A 20,846-nucleotide genomic window follows, 5' to 3' on the forward strand; every position below is an offset into this window, starting at 1 on the left:
TCCTTCTTAACCTCCGTTTTTCAACAGGGGGCGGGACGCTACGCCAACCAACCTATCTCTATTGCTTACTGATTGGCCAGCGAAGCCGTCCCTCACTGCGCTTTCTGTATTGTTCCGCCAGGTGGCGCCCGCCCAGCAGGGACACCGGAGGACTCGGGGGCTGACGTTGGAAGGAAGCCTAGGCATGGATGCCCTCTGGCTCCCACTCAAGGTCCCCCAAGCGCTCTGGCACAAGTGGCACAGCTGTGGTACCAAGAAATGTTTTATTTTTCTTTTTTCTTGCAGTAGCTTTGTTAATTGCACAAAATCATGTTTTGTTTTTGCCATTTAAACATTATCACACAATCCTATTCTGAAAGACAAATGCTCATTAAAAACAAAGCGAAAATAAAAATTCACAACCTTAATCACCTAGATTTGTCATTAAAAGGAAAAAGGGGAGAAGGGGCTTTCTTACAAGCATTTTCACAATGTCACATTTTCTCCTTAAAAGGGAAGGATTTCAAAACAAAAGGTGAAATAGCTTAAACAGAAATAGTCATAAAAAGGAACTTTACAGAATTGTCAACAATATTAAGACAACATTGACTAACCGGTTTCCTTACAGCATCTTCCCCTCTCCCAGCCCCCAGGATCAAGACAGGATGTGTTCAGACAGAAACAGGCTCAGCATCCCAGTGAATGAGCAATTGTACTGAACCCCAAAAGCATTTGTTGCTCCATGCCTATGTCCTGAGATCCTTATCCCAGGTTCTTCCCAGTGGAATAGTCAAATTGTGGCTTTGGAAATCCTAACTCATGAGGAGGAAGGCACACCCCGCAGGTGATTCCTCTCATGTGACAGTCTAAGCCTCTCTCTCTGGTCCCCTCTCCAAGGAGAAATGCTGGGGCCTATAGAGGACTGGTTCCATCTCTGAGGAGCAGTTTAGGTTAACAGAACAAGGCCCAGCTCTCTTTTGTCCCAGCGAACCCAGGACTTGGAACCACTGATAATTGGCAGAAGTGAGGTTTCACTTCAAAAGCCCAGCCTATGAAATGCTCATCTATGAAATGTTTATTATTGGTGTTGGTCAGGCTGGGTCTGGGCCAAAAGAGGATGTGACAGAAATACTATCTCCCTGCGAGGAAAAGGGAAAGAGGGGCATGCAGGGGACCTGTGTAGAGCAGGCTGAACAGGTGGCCCGGCTGAAGAGACTGCCATTAACGGAAAGAGGAAGGAGCCACCCCCACACTCCACTGCTCCCAGTGCCCTCAAGACCCCATCCCATGGGTTGGAATGCAAATCCAAACAAAACCTCCTGGGAGGAGCAGGCTCCAGCCATAGAGCCAGCCGTCTAGTCATGGAGCCAGAAGTTGTCTGTGTGGCCATGCTGGTCTCTCTTCAGTTCACAAAGGCGTTCTGGGGAGGTGCTGCATAATGGTAGTGTCTACAGGAAAATCCTCCTCAGGAGGAGACCCACAGAGCCTCCTTTGGGAGTTTGCTGGTTCATGATGGCTCAGGGGCCTCTCCTTCCAGGGGCTCAGTCAGGGGCATGGACCCTCTGCCAGCCTCTTTCCTGGGGAAGTTGAGAGAAGGCTTCCTGTGCTCCCTGCCAATTCTAGTTCCTCTAGTCCCTTGACCAGAAGGGTGCTGAGATAAGACAAGCTTGGAGGAAGAACAGCCAGGCAGCAGTTTCTGGGCAGTTTCTATCCTGGGGTGGGTAAGAGTGTTTTTGTGTGTGTGTGTGTGTGTGTGTGTGTGTGTGTGTGTGTGTGTGTGTGAGACAGAGACAGAGAACACAAGAGAAACAGAGAGAATATACAGCCTCCTGCTCCAGGGCCAATGCCCAGCTCAAGAGTTCTTCACAGTCACCTGTGGAGATCCTCCAATCCCTGCCCAGGGCCTCAGGGAGGGAGAGTGCTGTTGTTTACTGTGCTGATGCAAGTTTCAAAGTCTGTATAAAAGGAAATGGAGACAGGTGACTGGTCCAGAGCTAAGTCCCAGAACCCTGACCCCACATTGGGGAGAGAGGCCAGAGGGAAGATGGGAGGGGTGGATGGATGGGCAAGGCTTAGTGTATGTAGGCTCGGTACACTGCAGACATATCATTGTCAGACTGGTCCAGTGCCTTGGCTCTTTTGTATACCTGGAAAAAGAGGCAGATGTCAGTCTCTAGTTACAGAGCTATTGTGTGGAGACCCAGCCCTGATATGACTCTTGTCTGCTACTTAACAGGCAGGACCTGCAGTTGGGATATCTGGGTACCAATCCTGGTTTGATGTAGGGCAAATGTTCCAGCCTCTGTGGGCTTCTGCCACAGCTTGATCTGCAGAAGCCAACAGTCACAACTCGCATGACTTTATTCAGAGGACTATACATACTCAGAGATGTGAAGTGTTCAGTGACACTAGGAGCCACAGTGGCAGCCCTCAATGAAGAAAAAAGTAATGTTTTACTGTCCCCAGGGTCGCTGTGCCCCACTGTTCCTGCTGCATGAAATATTTTCTTAAAAAATGGTTGGCACTGCCTAGCCAACTTTACAAAAGCTACTTTGCGCTCCTCATCAACATGGCTACGGGACCCTCTGATTTACCTTCTACCTGTTATTTTGTTTTATTCAGTTTAAATTTTTTATATTATTATTTTGGTCTTCGAGACAGGGTCTCTTTGTGTAATAGCTCTGGCTGTCCTGGATTCCCTTTGTAGACCAGGCTGGCCTTGAACTCACAGAGATCCACCTGCCTTGTTTATTAATTTTTATTATTATGTTTTAAAGACAGGGTATCACTATGTAGCCCTGGCTGACCTAGAAATCATTATGTAGGTCAGGCTGGCTTCAAGCTCACTGCGCTCAGACTGGGATTAGAAGTGTCACTTATCTTATGTGCATGGTTGCTCTACCTGTATTTGTGCACTCTTAACTGCTGAGCCTCTTCTCCAATACAGCCTGCCTCCCCCAAACTCTATTTCTTACACCCTGAAATTTTTACGTGTTTAAAAGCTTCAAGCTCATTTTCTTTTTCCTCCATTAAAATACAAAAGCTGCAGAGAAGGGAACAGCTGCCTGTATACCAGCATGTCCCCAGAACCTAGAGCAGAGTCTAGCAATAGCAGCCACCCAAAACTCTATAATCATTTAAAAGGTTGAAAAGAATCAAAACCACTGTGTGACAGGCAACAGAGCACCCAGTTTTGCTGGAGTGATATGCGTGGCCACACACAGGGCAGCTGAACAGTCTAACAGAGCCACCATAAAGAAGAATACACACTCTGGTCATTCTGATGCATCTGTTAAAGCAGAATGAAGCCTGAATAGCTTTCTAGACCAAACACCAAGGACACCATCACTGGCAGAAATAACCCCTCTCCCTATTTTTTCAGATAGGGTTCGTCTCTGGCTATCCTTGAACTAAGACCAGGATTGCCTTGATCTCACAGGGATCTGCCTGCCTCTGTCTCCTCAGTACTGGGATTAAAGGCGCGGCCATCACTGCTCGGCGAGCGCTAGGATTAAAAGCATGCACCACTACCCGGTTTGATAAGAAACTCTTAGCAGTCTTCCAGGTAAAAGGAATAATGCCAGAGAAACCTAATTTTTAACAAAGAACAGAAAGATGGGAACAGCTATCTAGAGGATCTAGTCAAGAACCTATGGTTAGGGACGAGTATGTGGGAAAGTGAACACGGTTTCTGATTTTTGCAAACTGGCACAGGATGAATTCTGAAGTCATCAAGTTTAGGGTATCCACCGAATACTGACTACAACCACTACAGAAAAGCAAAGTACTGACAAAAAGTTAAGATATGAATGAAAATGAAGTTCTACCACACACACAGATAGCCTTAGAAAAGATAAGAAAGAAGAAACAGATGAAGAAAGGCACTGACAGGAACAAATGTTAAAAGGACAGCTCCAAATCCAAGCGCTCTTCAATACAGGGGCAACATGTTAACAGAGGGGCTAGCCTGGGGAACATGCCCTCAGGGTCTTGCACAGTACAGTGCCTAAACTCACATGATCCAAGGGTTTTACAGTCCATGTTGGGGTGTGAAACGAACCAAAATTCTGCAGCCAGAGCAGAAACAAACCGGACCCATTATGAAGCTCTCCCAGAACTAGCTCTATAAAGAGCCCTTCCTAATCACATCTAAGATGAGTTTTATGAGGAAACTGCAAATATAAAAAAAATTCCCTGCCAAGAACTCATAGTTAGAAATTAAGTGGGGGACAGAGATGCTCAGCAGTGAAGAGCACTTGCTGCTCTTGGAGAGAACCCTGCTTTAGGTGGCTCACAACTGCCTGTATTTCCAGAGGGATCTGACATCTCTGGTCTCTATGGATACCAGAACTCATGTGCACACATAATTAAAAACAAAAGTGATTAAAAAAAAAAAAAGAAATGAAGTGGAAACTCAAATTCCAACTACTTAGGAGACTGATGGGAGAGAATATATGAGCCCAGGCATAAAGAAGCAGCCAGGGGGCTGGAGAGATGGCTTAGTGGTTAAGAGCACCGACTGCTCTTCAAGAGTCCCTGAGTTCAATTCCCAGCAACCACATGGTGGCTCATACACATAATAAACAAATCTTAAAAAAAGAAGTAGCAGCCAGGACAACAGGGACTCCTTTTCCAAAAGAAATTTCTCAAAAGTGACCATGTGATACAACACACTACATTATATGAGATGGACATGTGAATGGACACAGCACTGATATTGAAGATGGCTGAAAATGAAAGACCTAAAACAACAGGCCATGCAAACATGACATAATTCAGCTAGGTATGTTGAAATATACCTGTAGTCCTAGCACTATGGACACTGAGGCAGGAGGATTGTGAATCTGGGCTACCTAATGAGATTCAAGACAGCCTGCACTATAAAATGAAATCCTATGAGAAGGGCAGAATTAAAGGAGAGTAACAGGAATCCCACAGGTACAGCTGAAATATGTGAACAGTCAAACACCTTGATCAATAACTGAACAAGACAAACGAGCCATGGAACAAACACACACTCTATTTTTTCTTTTGGGTGATATTAGGGATTGAACCCAGGATCTTGTGCATAACAAGAAATGTTATCTTTAGTTCTTGCTGTGTTCTGCCCCCTATGAAGACAGGGTTTCTCTGTGTAACAACCCTGGCTGGAACTTGCTCTGTAGACCAGACTGGCCTTGAACTCAGAGCTTTGTCTGTCTCTGCCTCCTGAGTGCTGGGATTAAAGGCCTCCACCACCACTGCCTGCCTTTAGCCTTTCCTTTATTTCTGAGACTGACTCTCACCAAGTTGTACAAGCTGGCCTTGAATCTTCTGCTTCAGTTTTCTGAGTAGCTAAGGCTACAGGTATGTATGCCATACTTGGCTAGACAAGCTAGAATAATCCACAGAGCAAAGAGGAAATCATGAAGGAAATAATAATTACTGTGGCTCAGAAACATGAGTTCTGACATGGTAACATGTCATAGGTAAGTCTAGAACTGTTGCCTAGGGTTCCTCCTTCAGGACTCCACAGGAAAAATTCAGATCCTAATTTAAGACAAAAATAGTGCAATCCTACACATGATGTTCTTTTCCTTTCTTGGTTCAGTGTATTGAGAATAAAATATAAAGATGTAGCCAGGTGGTGGTAGTGCATACCCTTGATCTCAGCACCTGGGAAGCAGAGGCAGGAGGATCTCTTGAGTACAAGGTCAGCTTAGTCTACAGAGTGAGTTCCAGACACCTAGGAATACACAGAGAAACCTGTCTCAAGAAACCAAAAACTAAAAATACAAAAACAAAAAGAAAATTTAAGAATTAGGTGTGGGGGTACACACCTGTAACCCCAGCACTCAGGAAGCTGAGCAGCAGAAGGATCTGTTCATTAAAATGGGCTAAGCAAGCAGGGAAGAAATAACAAACAACTAAAGGCAAGAATCTAGGGCCTGGACCTCTTGATGTCAAGTTACCTCATTGGCTGCAGCTGCCATGGGGGTAGGGTGGTTGACTGCATCGCCCAGTGCAATAGCCAGGCGGAGATCCTTCTGAATATATTTCAGGTAGAAGTCAGGTTTAAAGTTTCCTTGTAGAATATCTGAGGAGGGAAAGTCATTCATTAGAAGTCTGAAGACCTACATGAAAACTGCTTTAGAGTATCAGCCTCACTTCTAGCATTTCCAAAGTCCATCTCCTAAAGACTGGGGACCCCAACCTGGGGTCTCAAAAACCATTCACTGTGTCTCTGGGCCTTCTCTGACTGGGTCAAGAACTGACTGGAAAAGTTCTTTCAACACAATGAACCAAGAAAGGACTTTCCTGGATGATCTGGCCCAACTGCTCAGTTCCAGTGAAAACAAAAATGCAAGAAGAGAGGCCAAAGGTGACTTACTTTGGCACTTCTGGTCCAGGAAGATGCTGGCCAACTGTCCCTGATTGAGGATGTCCAAAAGTGTTTGCTGTGACTGGCCTGTCACCTGGGCCAGCGTCAGCCCCTCAGCGATGGTAGCCATGAAGCTCCCTTGGACCATGTTCACAATCAGCATCATCTTGGCTGCATTGCCAACTTCACCTGTAGGGCAAAGGTGATGTCTCAAGAATCCTATAGGCAGGTCATCTCTATCTGCCCTCAACCATGTACCCTGAAAACTTCTTTCATCTGTCCTGGATAGGACAGGTTCTTTTTCCTTCCAGATACTAATTGTGCCTGGCAAAAGAAGCCTTCTTTCAGGGAGCCTGGTGGGAAGGCCATGTGGGACAGAGACTGAGCTTCCCTGCCCCCAAGCTTTCAGATCCAATATGCCCAGATAGGTGGGCAGATATATTACCTAAAAAGAAGGAAGTCTTTCCCATTGCTTGGAAGCAGCTGCTGCAGTCCTCATATAAGCCCCTGTCTCCGGCTGCTAAGATCACCAACATCCCGTCATTGGACAGTTGTTGATTCCCTGAGACTGGGGCTTCCAGAAAGCGCCCCCCTCTGGATACAATTACCTGTAAGGAAAGTCACAGCTTCTGATGGGTCTTGCTTCTCCAAATACAGAGGAAGGAACACAGGGGTCATGGCACCCCATCATAGAGTATGTTAGCATGTGGCTATCTACACTAAGGTTCCAAATTCTACTACTACTGTAGTAGGGTCAGTGGGCTATCCTTTTAGCAGAAGTAAGTCACAGAAAGGAAAAAGGGAGCTAGGGTCTGCATCTTGTTTCCCAGAGTTCTGGTTCTCAGAGACCAAGGGGCAAACATAGTCATACAGATACCTTGGCTGAATTCCTACCCACTGGACCCTGCCCATCACTGAATTTAGCCACCCTCAGAACACAAGTGGGCCCAGAAGATTGGTAGGAGGACACTATGCTAGACTCAACTGTAGACAGTTGCTTAAGCCAAAAAGGCCACACTGGAAGTCTGGAGGCTTCTCACTGCCGGAGGGCTGACAGCATGGGGCCTCCTGTCTACTAGCCTGCAGTGACCTTCCATGGCAGTTCCAACCAGTTGAGGCTCTGAAGGGGGACAGTCAAGAGGCTAGTCCCAAGGTTCACGACGTCCGTTCTGGCTTTGGCTCTAGTGTAACCAAACTGCCCGTACTTGGGTGTGGTCAGCCTGGGTCTTGGGCTCCCACTGAAAAGATGATCCAGAGCCAGCCTAGATAAGGCTGCTACCTGGGCCAGCTCGGTGACTGTATCTGCATCCACCGTTGACATGTCCACGTAGCACTTCCCAGGGCGGATCCCTTGCAGCACACCGCTGGGGCCCAGCACCAGCTGTAGGGACACAATGAGGAGCAACAGCCCAGGCTTGCAGTTAAGTGCTCAGAAGTCCCTGCAGAACACAGTCTGTTGTTTTTGGGGGGCTCACTTCCTGATCAGAAATTAACTATTAAGAATGAAAAGGAAAGAGCCACTTAATATGTACGGGACAGAAAAGTAATTCCAGGTCGAGGCCAGCCTGGTCTACCTACATAATAAGTTCCAGACTGGAGACAGCTACATAGTGAGCTTCTGTTTAAAGTCATTCCAGAATGTATCCCTTTACTTTTGTGTTCTCTTCCAATGGTTTAAAAGACATAATCTCATTACTTATTATGGGGCTTCTTTGGATTAGATCATTCAATTTAACAGGATCACTAGTGCTCCTAACTTTGTAACACGTGCAAATTCAACAACAGTTAAAACAGGAGTTGGTCCTTGGGTCAAAGAAAGGCACACTCCGCTACAAACAGTCCAGCTCAATAGAATATCTAGAACAAGTTCAGAAAAATGTTCCAGCAGACTTCAAGGACCCTAGAAATTCATTTCGAATTAAAGGAAGTCTGTATTCAACTTTGACAATATCTTTCCCAATGGGAGATGCCCCCAGATGGGATGTCCCCCCACATGCAAACACTCACTCAGTGTGCAGGGGAGAAAGGGAGGAGGCCAGCCAGTTCTCTTGGCTACGACCTGAGATGCTGAGGGAAGGGGGATCCTTACGTCCTTGGCTGCCTTTGGATCCGACACACAGGCAAAAGTGATGTCACAAGTTGAAACGACTTCAGCGGGGGTTCTTCCTAGGCGGGCCCCCTCCTGGATGAACAAATCACACTGCAAAAGTCACAGATCCTAACGTGAGCTGCATGCAATGCACAACAAACATGCCGGACAGGCCAGAGATGTGTGGACCCCTGGCTGGTCTCCCAAGGCAGGAGGCTGAGGCCCCAGAACACTGGAGCTGGAGGCCTGACCTCTTGAGTATAAAAGGACAGAAACTTTAAGAACTATATTGTTTTTGTAGATAGACATGGTATCTAGAACGATATGCTGTTTCAGAAACACAAAGTCAGTGTCTGTTGAAGGCTGGCAGCTTGAAGTTTGAAGAGCATGATACGGACAGTGCCTATGTCCAGCTCCTCTATGCTGGGAGAGCTCTGGTAAAACCAGCCTAGGGACCTGAGCCACTAGCACACGCAGAGGAGCAGGGCTGGGCTGTGTTGTCCCTTTCTTCTGACCACCATTCCCTCTTGGACTGGTTCCAAATCCTGTAGCCAGATTAAGACTTATGAAGGGTCTTGAAGACCTAACTTCTTTTTGCCTAAAATTAAAATCATCAAGAATATCCTGCAAAACAGATCACTGGTATTTTGGTGTACAATTCCCCCATAAGAGAAAGCAGGGCGGGAGGAGGCGCACCCCTTTAATCCTAGCACTTGGGAGGTGGAGGCAGGGACATCTCTGAGTTCAAGGCCAGCTTCATCTATCCAGGATAACCAAGGCTACACAGAGAAACCCTGTCTCAAAAAACCCAAAAAAAAAAAAAATAAATAAATAAAAGGAAAAAATCAGAATAACTTGGACACAAATTTTGTAAACAGGCTTTTCTTTTTCGTAATAAAAATTTTTTAATATAGCTTATTTTATATGTACAAATATTTTGCCTATATGTATATATACAACGTGTGTGCTTGGTGCTCAGCTGAAGGTGTTGGATTCCCTGAATCTGGAGTTATGGATGTTTGTAGGCCAACACATGGGTCCTGGAAATGAAACTGCATCCTTGGCAAGATTAAACAGTGTTCTTAAGTGCAGAGTCATCTCTCCCGGATTCCTAAAACTTTTTTGTTTTGTTTTGTTTTTTTAAATTGTATTAATTTTATTTGTGTGCCTGTGCATGCACATACATGCGAAGGTCACAGAACCATTTGCTGGAGTCAGCTCTCCTTCTACTGCAGGGGTTCTGGGCAGTGGTGCAGGTGGTCAGTCTAGGCAGCACACATCTTTACCCACTGAACACACCAAACCACGCACTGCCACAATTACTATCAGTTGGTGGACAGTCAATATTGTCTAATTTTTGCTTTGGAAAACTATTATCCAATAACTAATGATCTAGAACTGTAGAGAAGGCTCAGCAGTTAAGGAGCACTTGCTATTTTTTCAAAGGACATGGGTTTTATTCCCAGCACCCACAAGGCAGTTCAGAATCTTTTGTAACTCCAGTTCCAGGGTTCCAACACATTTTTCTGACTTCCAAGGGCACCGGGCATGCATGCTGTACACATACACATACATACAAGCAAAATACTCATACACATAAAATATAAAGTACATATAATATAAAAAAATATTTAGGTCAGATGTAGTGGTATACACCATTAATCCTAGTACTTGGGAGGCAAAAGGTGGATCTCTGAGAGTTTAAGGTCAGCCTTGAACTCATATATTAACATTTTTGTTAATTATCATTTTTATTAATATTTTGTCATCATTTAGCTCCAATGTCTCCTTTAGTGATCAGTTCTCACTTCAGCCCTGCAGCTATTTATCATTCACAGGACTACAGCACCTTTCTAGTCTCTGGTCCTTCAGTCCATATAAGACTAGTGGTCTCATTTCCTGAAGCATGCCTTGCTGCTTAACCTGCTCAGAATGGGCCACATCATAGATACAGTATGGTGGTTACAAAGGATGAAGCTGGTCTGCCTACATACTCCACATGATAGGGTACTCTTCATTTTACAGCAATGGTATTTCTGCTGCTATTGTTATTTGTATTTTCTTTTTAAAAAGACTATTTTTTAAGTATGTGTGTGTGTGTGTGTGTGTGTACGGACACATGAGCACAGGTGTCCTTTAGTCAGAAGAGGACATTGAATTCGTTGGAGCTGAAGTTATAAGTGGTTGTAAGTTACCTGATGTACATGCTAGGGACTGAACTCTAAACCTCTGGAATAGTACACAGTACACACACTTTCAACTGTTGAGTCATCTTTCCAGCCTGCTTTTTTTTTTTTTTTGAGACAAGGTTTCTCATAACTCTCATAGAACAATATGGCCTTGAATTCATAGAGATCTGTCTGCTTTTGTCTCCTGAGTGCTACAATTAAGGGAGTGCACTACCATGCTAGGCTTCTTTGTATTTTTGAGAAAAGGTCACACTGTAGTCTGGGGCTTCCTATATAACCTAGGCTGGCCTAGAATGCAAGGCAATCCTCATGCCTCAATCTCCTCAGTGCTGAAATTACAGACACGGGCCATCATGTGTGGCACACCTTGAGTAGTTTTAAATATTCAAATTTTTATAATAACATCTTATATATCCTTCTGTCTAGACTAAGCTTAGCTCATTTTCCTGGGTACAGAACACTACTGAATGGAAACACTGAGTAACTACCCTCAGTTACTCCACTTTCCAAGTGACAAACCTCACCCTTAATACTTACTTTCTCTGCAGTCCGGTTCCAGACAGTCACTGTATGACCCATTTTTAGCAAATTGGAGACGATGCCACTTCCCATTAAGCCAAGGCCCAAAAATCCTATCCTGAAAGAGACAAAGATTGGTTGGTTCAAAGGCATGTCCATCTTGCAGCACAAGTAATAATGTACTTTTTTCTTTTGACACTGGGCATCAAATCCAGGGGAGATTCATGTTAGGCAATGCTTTACAGCCTTGGTCCAGCATCGTACCTCTTCTTCTGGATGGTAAGGGTCCCTAAATGCATATGGCCATATCTAAATCTTTGACCACCAGACACCAAAGCATGACTTCCATACCTCATGGCTAGTCTTCCAATTGTGGGCCCCCTTGCTTTTGATAGAGCATCTGAGCTTCTATCAGTGACAAAGTGACAAAGCACAGAGCTGTCTTCAGCTCCTGAATGGCTTCCTGATCAGCAACTCCGTGCACTAGGCTTTCAGACAACTATATAGTGTGCCCAAAATCCATAAACTACAGAGACAAGTGTTGAAAGCCAGGCGACCTCCATGATGCAGGAGGCAATAGTAGTAGTATGCACTGCCTCTCCCTGACACCTGTTCTTCCAGGTTCTCACCCTACATCCTCCAAAGCTTCGTTTCCAACACCTTATTCTCAATCCATCACAACTCTCAGTGACTGAAGTGCAAGTGGTAAATTTTTCCAACCTTTAACTTCTGCTACTTTTCTAACTTCCTGCCCCTGGAGAAATCGATGGGACTGCTATCTGTACAAGTACAAAGCAGTAGTAGCTATCTTTATGTACTTGTACAGAGGTACAGAGATCTTAATCTTGCCTAAATGTCTTTTCTGATTCTTATACTTTGTGAGTATGTGTAGGTCAGAAGATAACCTTGAGTATCATTGTCAGACACAAACAACTTTTTTGGGAGACAAGATTCTCACAGGCCTGAAACTTGCTAAGCAGGTGAAGCTGGCTGGCCAGTGAGGTCCAGTGATCTACCTGCCTGTCTCCTTATCACTTATGTACAACCATGTCTGGCTTTTTCATGTGGGTACTGGGAACAAAATTTAGGTCCTGAATTATGTGGTAAGAGTTTACCAACTGAGCCATCTCCCCAATTTTTTTTTTTTTTTTTTAAATTGACACAGGGTCTCACATTGTAGCCCAGTCTGGTCAGGTAAGTGGCTCAGTAGCCTCAACTTAGAGCAATGTTCCTGTGTCAGCCTCCTGAGTTTTGGACTCCACAGTGAACCACTATACCCAGCTTTTTTATATACCTTCATTTCTTCTTGCATGGTGTTAATAGTTAAATGCCTTTCTTTCAGAAATTTCACTATTTTCTTGTTTTCTATTTGGGTTTTCTCTCAGTTCTCAACATTTTCTGCAAATTCCTCACAAAGGCTCTGTGCAGCCTCTCCATACTTTTGGTTTTTCTGGAATCTTACCTGCAGGCACCACTGGAAAATGATTCCTTTACTTGGAGGCTTTCCTTATTCTGGCAGAAATATCTAGTACTCAACACTCTCTGTCCCAGCATACACAACATCATGTTAATCAAAGTCACCACCTTCTTCAACAAAGGGTTCTTTGACTACTAGGTTTTATGACAAGACTTTTGACATTCATAACTCTCTTATGTAGTACTATAATTTCCCCCCACAAAGCCTATCAAGTCAGTCATTTTCTTTCCTTTTGTGTTTTAGGAAACTCAACAGATATGAACAAAGTATCTGTATTTCCAACATGACAAGTAATAGTCCAACAGTTGCTATGTCAGTGTGGGTTAACAAGGATCAGTTGCTTTGTGTGGCTGGCTTCAAACTCAATATATAAAGAAAGAGATGCTTTGCCGGGTGGTGTTGGCATTGCACGCCTTTAATCCCAGCACTCAGGGGCAGAGGCAGGCGTGTCTTTGTGAGTTTGAGGCCAGCCTGGTCTGCAGAGTAAGTTTTAGGACAGCTAAAGCCACAGAGAAATCCTGTCTTGAAAAACTAAAAAACAAAACAAAAGAGTTGCCTTGAAAGGGAGTCAAGGTCTTGGGTGAGAATATGATTCAAGTCATTAGTTCTGTGCTGGTCTTGTTTTTAAAATCAATACAATCCTTACTAAAGGATACCTACCTTCTATGCCTGGCCCTCACCTTTCTGTTTTGAGAAATGGTTGTGCTAACAAGTTCATGTTGGCCTAGAACTGCTGATCCTTTTCTGTCCCAGCCTCCCAAGTGCTGGGATCGCAGGTGTGCACCACCACCTCTGGGCTCTATCTCCCCCAACCTTTGATCAGTTTCCAACAAGCTCCTATCTTCTGCACACTGCAGAGGGGGAGTTCAAGAAGAATCTATAAAACCTGGGGTTTCAAGAGTTTGAACTGAAAATCGGTTGCCCTCCTATACACAAAGGATAAAGAAGCAGAGAGGGAAATCAGAGAAACATCACCTTTCACAATAGCCACAAATAGCATAAAATATCTCGGGGTAACTCTAACGAAGGAAGTGAAAGACCTATTTGACAAGAACTTTAAGTCTTTGAAGAAAGAAATTGAGGAGGACACCAGAAAATGGAAAGACCTCCCCTGCTCTTGGATTGGGAGAATCAACATAGTAAAATTGGCAATTCTACCAAAAGCAATCTATAGATTCAATGCAATCCCCATCAAAATCCCATCAAACTTCTTCACAGACCTTGAGAGAACAATAATCAAGTTTATATGGAAAAACAAAAAACCCAGGTTAGCCAAAACAATCTTATACAATAAAGGAACTTCTGGAGGCATTACCATCCCTGACTTCAAACTCTATTACAGAGCAATAGTATTGAAAACAGCTTGGTATTGGCATAACAACAGAGAAGTCGACCTATGGAATCGAATAGAAGACCCAGATATTAACCCACAAACCTATGAACACCTGATTTTCGACAAGGGAGCTAAAGGTATACAATGGAAGAAGGAAAGCATCTTTAACAAATGGTGCTGGCATAACTGGATGTCAACCTGTAGAAGAATGAAAGTAGATCCATATCTATCACCATGCACAAAACTCAAGTCCAAATGGATTAAAGACATCAACATTAATCTGACCACTTTGAACCTGATAGAAGAGAAAGTGGGAAGTAGTCTACAAGACATAGGCACAGGAGACCACTTCCTAAGTAGAACCCCAGTAGCACAGACAATAAGAGAATCAATGAATAAATGGGACCTCCTGAAACTGAGAAGCTTCTGTAAAGCAAAGGACACTGTCAGTAAGACAAAAAGACTACCTTCTGACTGGGAGAAGATCTTCACTAATCCCTCAACAGACAAAGGTCTGATCTCCAAAATATACAAAGAACTCAAGAAACTAGATACTAAAACTCTAATTAACCCAATTAAAAAATGGGGTACTGAACTGAACAGAGAATTCACAACAGATGAACTTTGAATGGCCAAAAGACACTTAAGGTCATGCTCAACCTCCTTAGTGATCAGGGAAATGCAAATCAAAACAACTTTGAGATACCATCTTACACCTGTCAGAATAGCTAAACTTAAAAACACCAATGATAGCCTATGCTGGAGAGGATGTGGAGTGAGGGGAACACTCATCCATTGTTGGTGGGAATGTAAATTTGTGCAGCCACTGTGGAAATCAGTGTGGCGGTTTCTCAGGAAACTGGGAGTCAACCTCCCTCAGGACCCAGCAATTCCACTCTTGGGAATATACCCAAGAGATGCCCTATCATACTACAAAAGCATTTGTTCAACTATGTTCATAGCTGCGCTATTTGTAATAGCCAGAACCTGGAAACAGCCTAGGTGCCCCTCAATAGAAGAATGGTTAAAGAAGGTGTGGAACATATACACATTAGAGTTTTACTCAGCGGTAAAAAACAATGACATCTTGAATTTTGCATGCAAATGGATGGAAATAGAAAACGCTTTACTGAGTGAGGTAACCCAGACCCAAAAAGAGGAATATGGTATGTACTCACTCATAAGTGGATCCTAGCCATAGTTAAAGGTCTTTGAGCCTATAATTCGTGATCCTAGAGAAGCTAAATAAGAGGGTGAACCTGAAGAAAATCATATAGTTATCCTCCTGGATATTGGAAGTAGTCAAGATTGCAAGGCAAACTTGGGTGCACGGGGGGGGGTGCACGGGGGTGGAAGTAAGGGGAGATGGTTAGAGAGAAGGGAGAGGGGGAGGATTGGGGATGGCGTGGGGAAATGAGATGCGGGGGAGGAAGGATGGATATGGGAGCAAGCAAGTATATATCTCAACTAAGGGAGCCGTTTTAGGGTTGGCAAGAGACTTGTTTCTGGAGGGGTTCTCAGGCCCAAGGAGAGGTCCCCAGATTCTTCCCTGGGCAGCAGAGGAGAGGTTGCCTGAACTGGCCTTGGCCCATAACCATACTGATGAATATTTTGCATATCACCATAGAACCTTCATCTGGTGATGGATGGAGATAGAGACAGAGACACATATTGGAACACTGGACTTAACTCCCTAGATCCAAATGAGAAGCAGAAGGAGGGAAAACGTGAGCAAGACAGGCAGGACCAGAGGGAACCTTCATCCGACGATGGATGGCGATAGAGGCGGAGACCCACATTGGAGCACTGGACTGAGCCCCCCAAGGTCCAAATGAGGAGCAGAAGAAGGGAGAACATGAAAAAGGAAATCAGGACCGCGAGGGGTGCGTTTACCCACTGATACAAGGGGACTGATCGAATGAGAGCTCACCAAGGCCAGCTGGACTGGAACTGAACGAGCACGTGATCAAACCAGATTCTCTGAATGTGGCTGACATGGGGGCTGACTGAGAAGCCATTTACAATGGCAGTGGGTCTTGTTTCATCTGCATGTACTGGCTGTTTGGGATCCTAGTCTGCTTGGATGCTCACCTTCCTAAACCTGGAGGGAGGGGGGAGGAACTTGAACTTCCCACAGGGCAGGAAACCCTGACTGCTCTTTGGACTGGAGAGGGAAGAGGAGAGGGAGTGGGGGGGGAGTGGGGGGGGTATTGGGAGGAGGGGAGGAAGTGGAAATTTTTATAAACAAATAAATTAATTAATTAATTTAAAAAAAAGAGTTTGAACTGTTAAAAGTTATACTGAGTTTAGTCTGTGAGAGAACTATGTGGAAAGTACAAATTGGAATTCATACTTGTTATATTGCTCAAAACACACTTCCTTAGTAATGAAACCTTTTCCATCAAATGACTGCAGGCTCAACCGGCTCGGCTGAAGTAGCAGTGAAGCTGCAAAGACAAGTCTCCGGAAGGTTTGGGGCCCATCGTGTAGGCAAGGTGGAAAGCAGCTGAGGGTGCATGGGAGGGATAGGGAGGTGACAAAGTGAGAAATGGGTAAGTTAATACAAAGGGTTTTATTCCAAAAACCTGCTTGCCTCTCGCCAGGGCTAATCTTAGAGGTCCCATCATGCAAGGTAAATGTATATACTGAGCCAAATTTCCAAAAGTGGCTCAAGAGCAGTTCTGCTACTTGCAAAGAAATGAATTCTTGGGCTGCACCCTAGACATACTCTATCAACCGGGAAGTCCTATCCAGGATGGGGGCTAGAGATAGTGCTTTACAAGCCATCTTTTGGGAGGCTCAGAGATCTTCTGAAGTAGTTGCTCAGACTCATTGACAATTAGGGAACCAAGACCTGAGTCTAGTCTCAATGAAGGACCCCATGGGGGGGGTAGGAATGACAACTTCCTCTGATAAATAAAACTGTTGCCAAATTATTATCAGGCTTGGACATGCCCTTCAGGGTTCCCTTGGTGCCACTTCCCCAGCAGTAACAGAATCCGGAGTCTCCAGGAAGCCTCATCATCCAAGGTCTTACTTTTTGTCGGTGGGTGTGATGCTGCCATTCACCGCTGTGCTGTCTGCTGCCTGGATGGAGGTGGAACCAGTTTCCTAGGGATAGGGAGTACAAATGATCATCTAGCAGTCTGACCACAGTGAGATTACAAATGAGATAAAAATTGAAAGGCAGGGAGCTTACATACCTCTTCACATATTTTCAGCTTCTTTGTGATTGCCTGGTAACAGACAGCTGGCTAATAAAGAGGAAGGAAAAAGTCAGCTTATTAAATGCAGTGCAACAGTTCTACATGGTAATTCCCCTAAATGGTTATACCTAAAGTGAGACAATAACACAGGATATTTTTTTTGTTGTATAATTTTAAGAAACCCAGAGGGAAACATTCATTACCCTTCTACACTCCACATAGCTCTTTGCAGGTCTTTGTCTCACTCTGGGTATTAGGTATCAACTTATGTATCTTGTTATGGAGCTGGTCAGTAAAAGCTGGGCTGGAAATCAAATATGCCCACCTCCAAAGTCACTCATTGCTATAGGATCCCTGCAAAGTTTGGCCCAACCCCCACTCTCACAAATTTTAGTAAAGCTTCTTGCAATAGCCACAGGACTGGGAAGCTCTCCTGACCACAGATCCACAAGATGTGGACCCAAGAAGCATGGGCAAGCTTATGGAGACAGCCTTCATGTCTAGCTCCTTCTGCGTCAGACTCTGAAGGCAACTGCTGATATCTCAGCAGTACAAGTGGCTGAGTTCTAAAAACTATTCTCAGGCTTAATTTCACTGGCACGTGATTCCCTCATGGGCCTACACTGTCACTGAGTTTGTTGCTACAGCATTCATAAACAGGTTGGCCCCAAGTGACACTCACCTTCTCTGTTTGGCTCAGCAGAAAATGATGGAAATGAGGATCGGCATCTTTGACTGGCTGAAATCAGAAAACAAGGAAATCAAATGAGTTACCCTCTACCAAAGTCACTTCCTCTTGCCAAGATGAGGGACATCTTCCTGCTACAAGGTTTCTCCAACAAAATCTCCTTCAAAGCTGTTGGGAAACTTCTATTTTTTGAAACAGGGTTTCTCTGAGTAGCCTTAGCTGTCCTGGAACTTGCTCTGTAGATCACACTGGCCTCAAACATACAGGGATACGCCTGCCTCTGTCTCTTTATTTGGATTAAAGGCATGTGCCATTCCCAACCCTGGCAGTGTTTTTTTTATTTTCTGTACTAGGGATTGAATCTAGAGGGCCTTGCCAATGCTAGACAGGTGCTCTACCATTGAACTCTACCTCTAAGCCCTCTTTCCACATGTTTGTTTGTTTTTTGTTAAGACACTCTCACTTTATAGCTCTGGCCTCGAACACATAGATTCACCTGTCTTTGACTCTTTGTCTCTTTTCACGTTTTTTTTTTTTTTTTTTTTTTTTTTTTGAGACACGGTTTCTCTGCGTTATAGCTCTGGCTGTCCTGGAACTTGCTTTGTAGCTCGAACTCACAGAGATCTACCTACCTCTGCCTTCTGAGTCCTAGGATTAAAGGTGGGTGCTACTACCACCTGGTTTCTTTTCACTTTTTATTATAAGCTAAAATGGATTCATGCTACTCAGGCTGGGCCTTCAGCTCACTTGGTTACTCAGGCAGGCCATGACCCTGTGATCGTCTTGCTTCAGCCTCTGCTAGGATTGCAAGCCTGTGCTATCAGGCCTAACTCTGGTTTTTCATAAGCCAGAGTTAGCATAACTGCCATTCTAGTTAAGAAAAAATGGGTTCAAATACAAAAAAGACAGATGCTTCTGCAGTTTAAGACCAATCACTGTAGTGGAAAATACTATAAAGCTCTCTTGCAGAATATTTAGTACTAAATATTCACCAGGCATGCAGCTGGCCTGGCTGCATAAGCCACAACAGTTTCAGGACTCTCGTTTCGTTTCAAAACTCTGGTCTCCTTGGGCCTGAGACCAGACCGTTGTAGGGAGGGCTTGGCTTCCTGGAATAAATTCTGATTACAGTTGCCATGACCATAGAGCTCCACCACTGTTCACAGCTATGCGTACTACCAGGTGCAAGCACAGGGAAGCCAGTGTGACCCCAGGCTACAAAACATCAAGAACTGCATTAACGGGGCTTAGTAGCTACATTTCTGTAATCCTAGTATCTAACATTGGTATCTGAGGTGGAAGGATATCTAGTTTGAGGTAGTCAGGGACTACCTAGGGAGACCCTGTCATAAGACAAAATAACCTCTCCCTCAACCCCCCCCAAAAAAACTACTTCCTCATACTTCCTCTAAGGTGGAGTGGGGAGAGGGGAGAGCACGCACAACAAAACAGAGGGAAAAAAAGAATATTAATGGAAGAGAGGGTGTTTACAATAAATACAAAAACAATTCTACTCCAAACAGTAAGAATGATAGTGGGTCTATAATCCTATATATGAGGCTAAATATAAAATGTTCTGCCTAGAACATTAAACCTAAAACACTGAGCAGTTTTTTTCCTCCTAGACCTCTGTACTGCTATTCAATAAAACAAAACCAAACAACAGAAAGGGTGGAAATGGAAAGAGGATCACATAGCAAAGTCAGAAAATCTGCTATGTGCTTGTTCTGACATTGTGGCCCAGTGCTATCAGCAGGAAAAATTCTTTACCTCGCTCGCAGTTGGCTGCCATTTAAATGCAGCCATTGGTCCCGCCATCATCCCTTTCACAGTGCTAGACTCAGGGATGGTGAGGTCCTAGAGGAGAAAAGTAGAGAAACCATCAGGATACTTTGCTTCCCTTTTGGCCACACTCAACCCTAAACTAAGCTCCGGGCAAGTGCCATGTTCTAAGTTTAAGTTCAAGCCAATCCCCTGGGCAAGGCTCTAAGTAGGAGAAGGGCAACTGCTTCCTGCCAACACAGAGTGAGCCTTCTTCTCCAGTCCTGTAGTAACGAAACCCACACATGCACTTATGTCACAAGAATGAAGGTTAATTAGGAAGCTGCCAGCAGGTCACAGGGAAATTCTTTATGGCAAGTAATAATCACTAAGAAAACAGTAGCTTCAGAGAGAATCTACCTTGTCTTAAAAAAACAAGAACAAGAACAACTCCATGGTACTGCTGAGGAGACCTGCCCAGATCTGAAAGTGATGAATGCCAGAATACATTTGGCATGGTTTCAAATGAGTAGCTCTTCATCTGCATGGCCTGGGCCCCACTCCCTTGAACCAAGCCTGTCTGGCCCCTCCTACCCCTGTTTTAATAAATCATAACTCACCCACCTTGGTGGGATACCAGGGCGAATGCCCAAGTGCTCACAAACACTCTACCTTCCTGGTGCCAGGTCTCCTCCTCTACTAATTTGAGTTTCCCTTGACTCAAAGGGCAGTGATCACCGCTTTGTCACTATAAAGCCACCCTTCTCCCTTGTCACTCATACCAAACTGGCCAACATACCACCATCCCTGTAAACAGGCAGATGAACAATGCATCTCCTGCTCCTTCTCTGGCTCCATGCAGACTAGATTTCACACAGCTCATGTCAGACCCCCTATTTGCCTGAAGCCAGTTTCCCACGTCTCACAAGGAAGCTAAAGTTTGCCATAGCAGCCTTCAGGAAGGGCTCTACAGTCACCTTACTCCACACTCTTCTTCCCTTCCTCCCCCACCCCCCGAGACAGGGTTTCTTTGCTTAATAGCTCTGGCTGTCCTGGAACTTGCTCTGTAGACCAGGTTGGCCTCAAACTCACAGAGATAACACCTGCCTCTGCCTTTCGAGTGCGGGGACTGAAGGTGTGTGCCACCACTACCCAGCCTGAGTCCTAATTTTTTCTCTTTCCTTGCCATTCTCTAGTTTACCAGCATTGCATTCCCCCATCCCAAACACCCCAAACTTAAACCC

At 44.6% G+C, this 20,846-nt stretch overlaps 1 protein-coding gene across 4 annotated transcripts in view; it reads right to left on the bottom strand.

Annotated features, from left to right (window-relative positions):
- Nucleotides 1-244: 244 nt before the first annotated feature.
- The window catches only part of Glyr1 (glyoxylate reductase 1 homolog), a 38,104-nt gene continuing 17,502 nt past the window's right edge, over nt 245-20,846 (bottom strand). For 2 of the 4 annotated variants that reach the window (XM_048433122.3, XM_048433120.3), the window contains 11 exons: nt 19,612-19,698; nt 17,836-17,892; nt 17,151-17,201; nt 16,985-17,058; nt 11,156-11,255; nt 8,430-8,522; nt 7,620-7,721; nt 6,786-6,948; nt 6,350-6,529; nt 5,931-6,055; nt 245-2,126 (listed from right to left, as the gene is read on the bottom strand). In XM_048433122.3, the coding sequence (XP_048289079.1) occupies nt 2,052-2,126; nt 5,931-6,055; nt 6,350-6,529; nt 6,786-6,948; nt 7,620-7,721; nt 8,430-8,522; nt 11,156-11,255; nt 16,985-17,058; nt 17,151-17,201; nt 17,836-17,892; nt 19,612-19,698 (1,107 nt within the window). In that variant the 3' untranslated portion in view covers nt 245-2,051. Of the gene's footprint in view, nt 2,127-5,930; nt 6,056-6,349; nt 6,530-6,785; nt 6,949-7,619; nt 7,722-8,429; nt 8,541-11,155; nt 11,256-16,984; nt 17,059-17,150; nt 17,202-17,835; nt 17,893-19,611; nt 19,699-20,846 lie in introns of all 4 variants that reach the window. The other 2 variants (XM_048433121.3, XM_048433118.3) reach the window with 1 other exon arrangement.

Source organism: Myodes glareolus, chromosome 9 (assembly GCF_982192425.1).
Source record: "Myodes glareolus chromosome 9, mMyoGla1.1, whole genome shotgun sequence".
NCBI classification, from domain to species: domain Eukaryota; kingdom Metazoa; phylum Chordata; class Mammalia; order Rodentia; family Cricetidae; genus Myodes; species Myodes glareolus.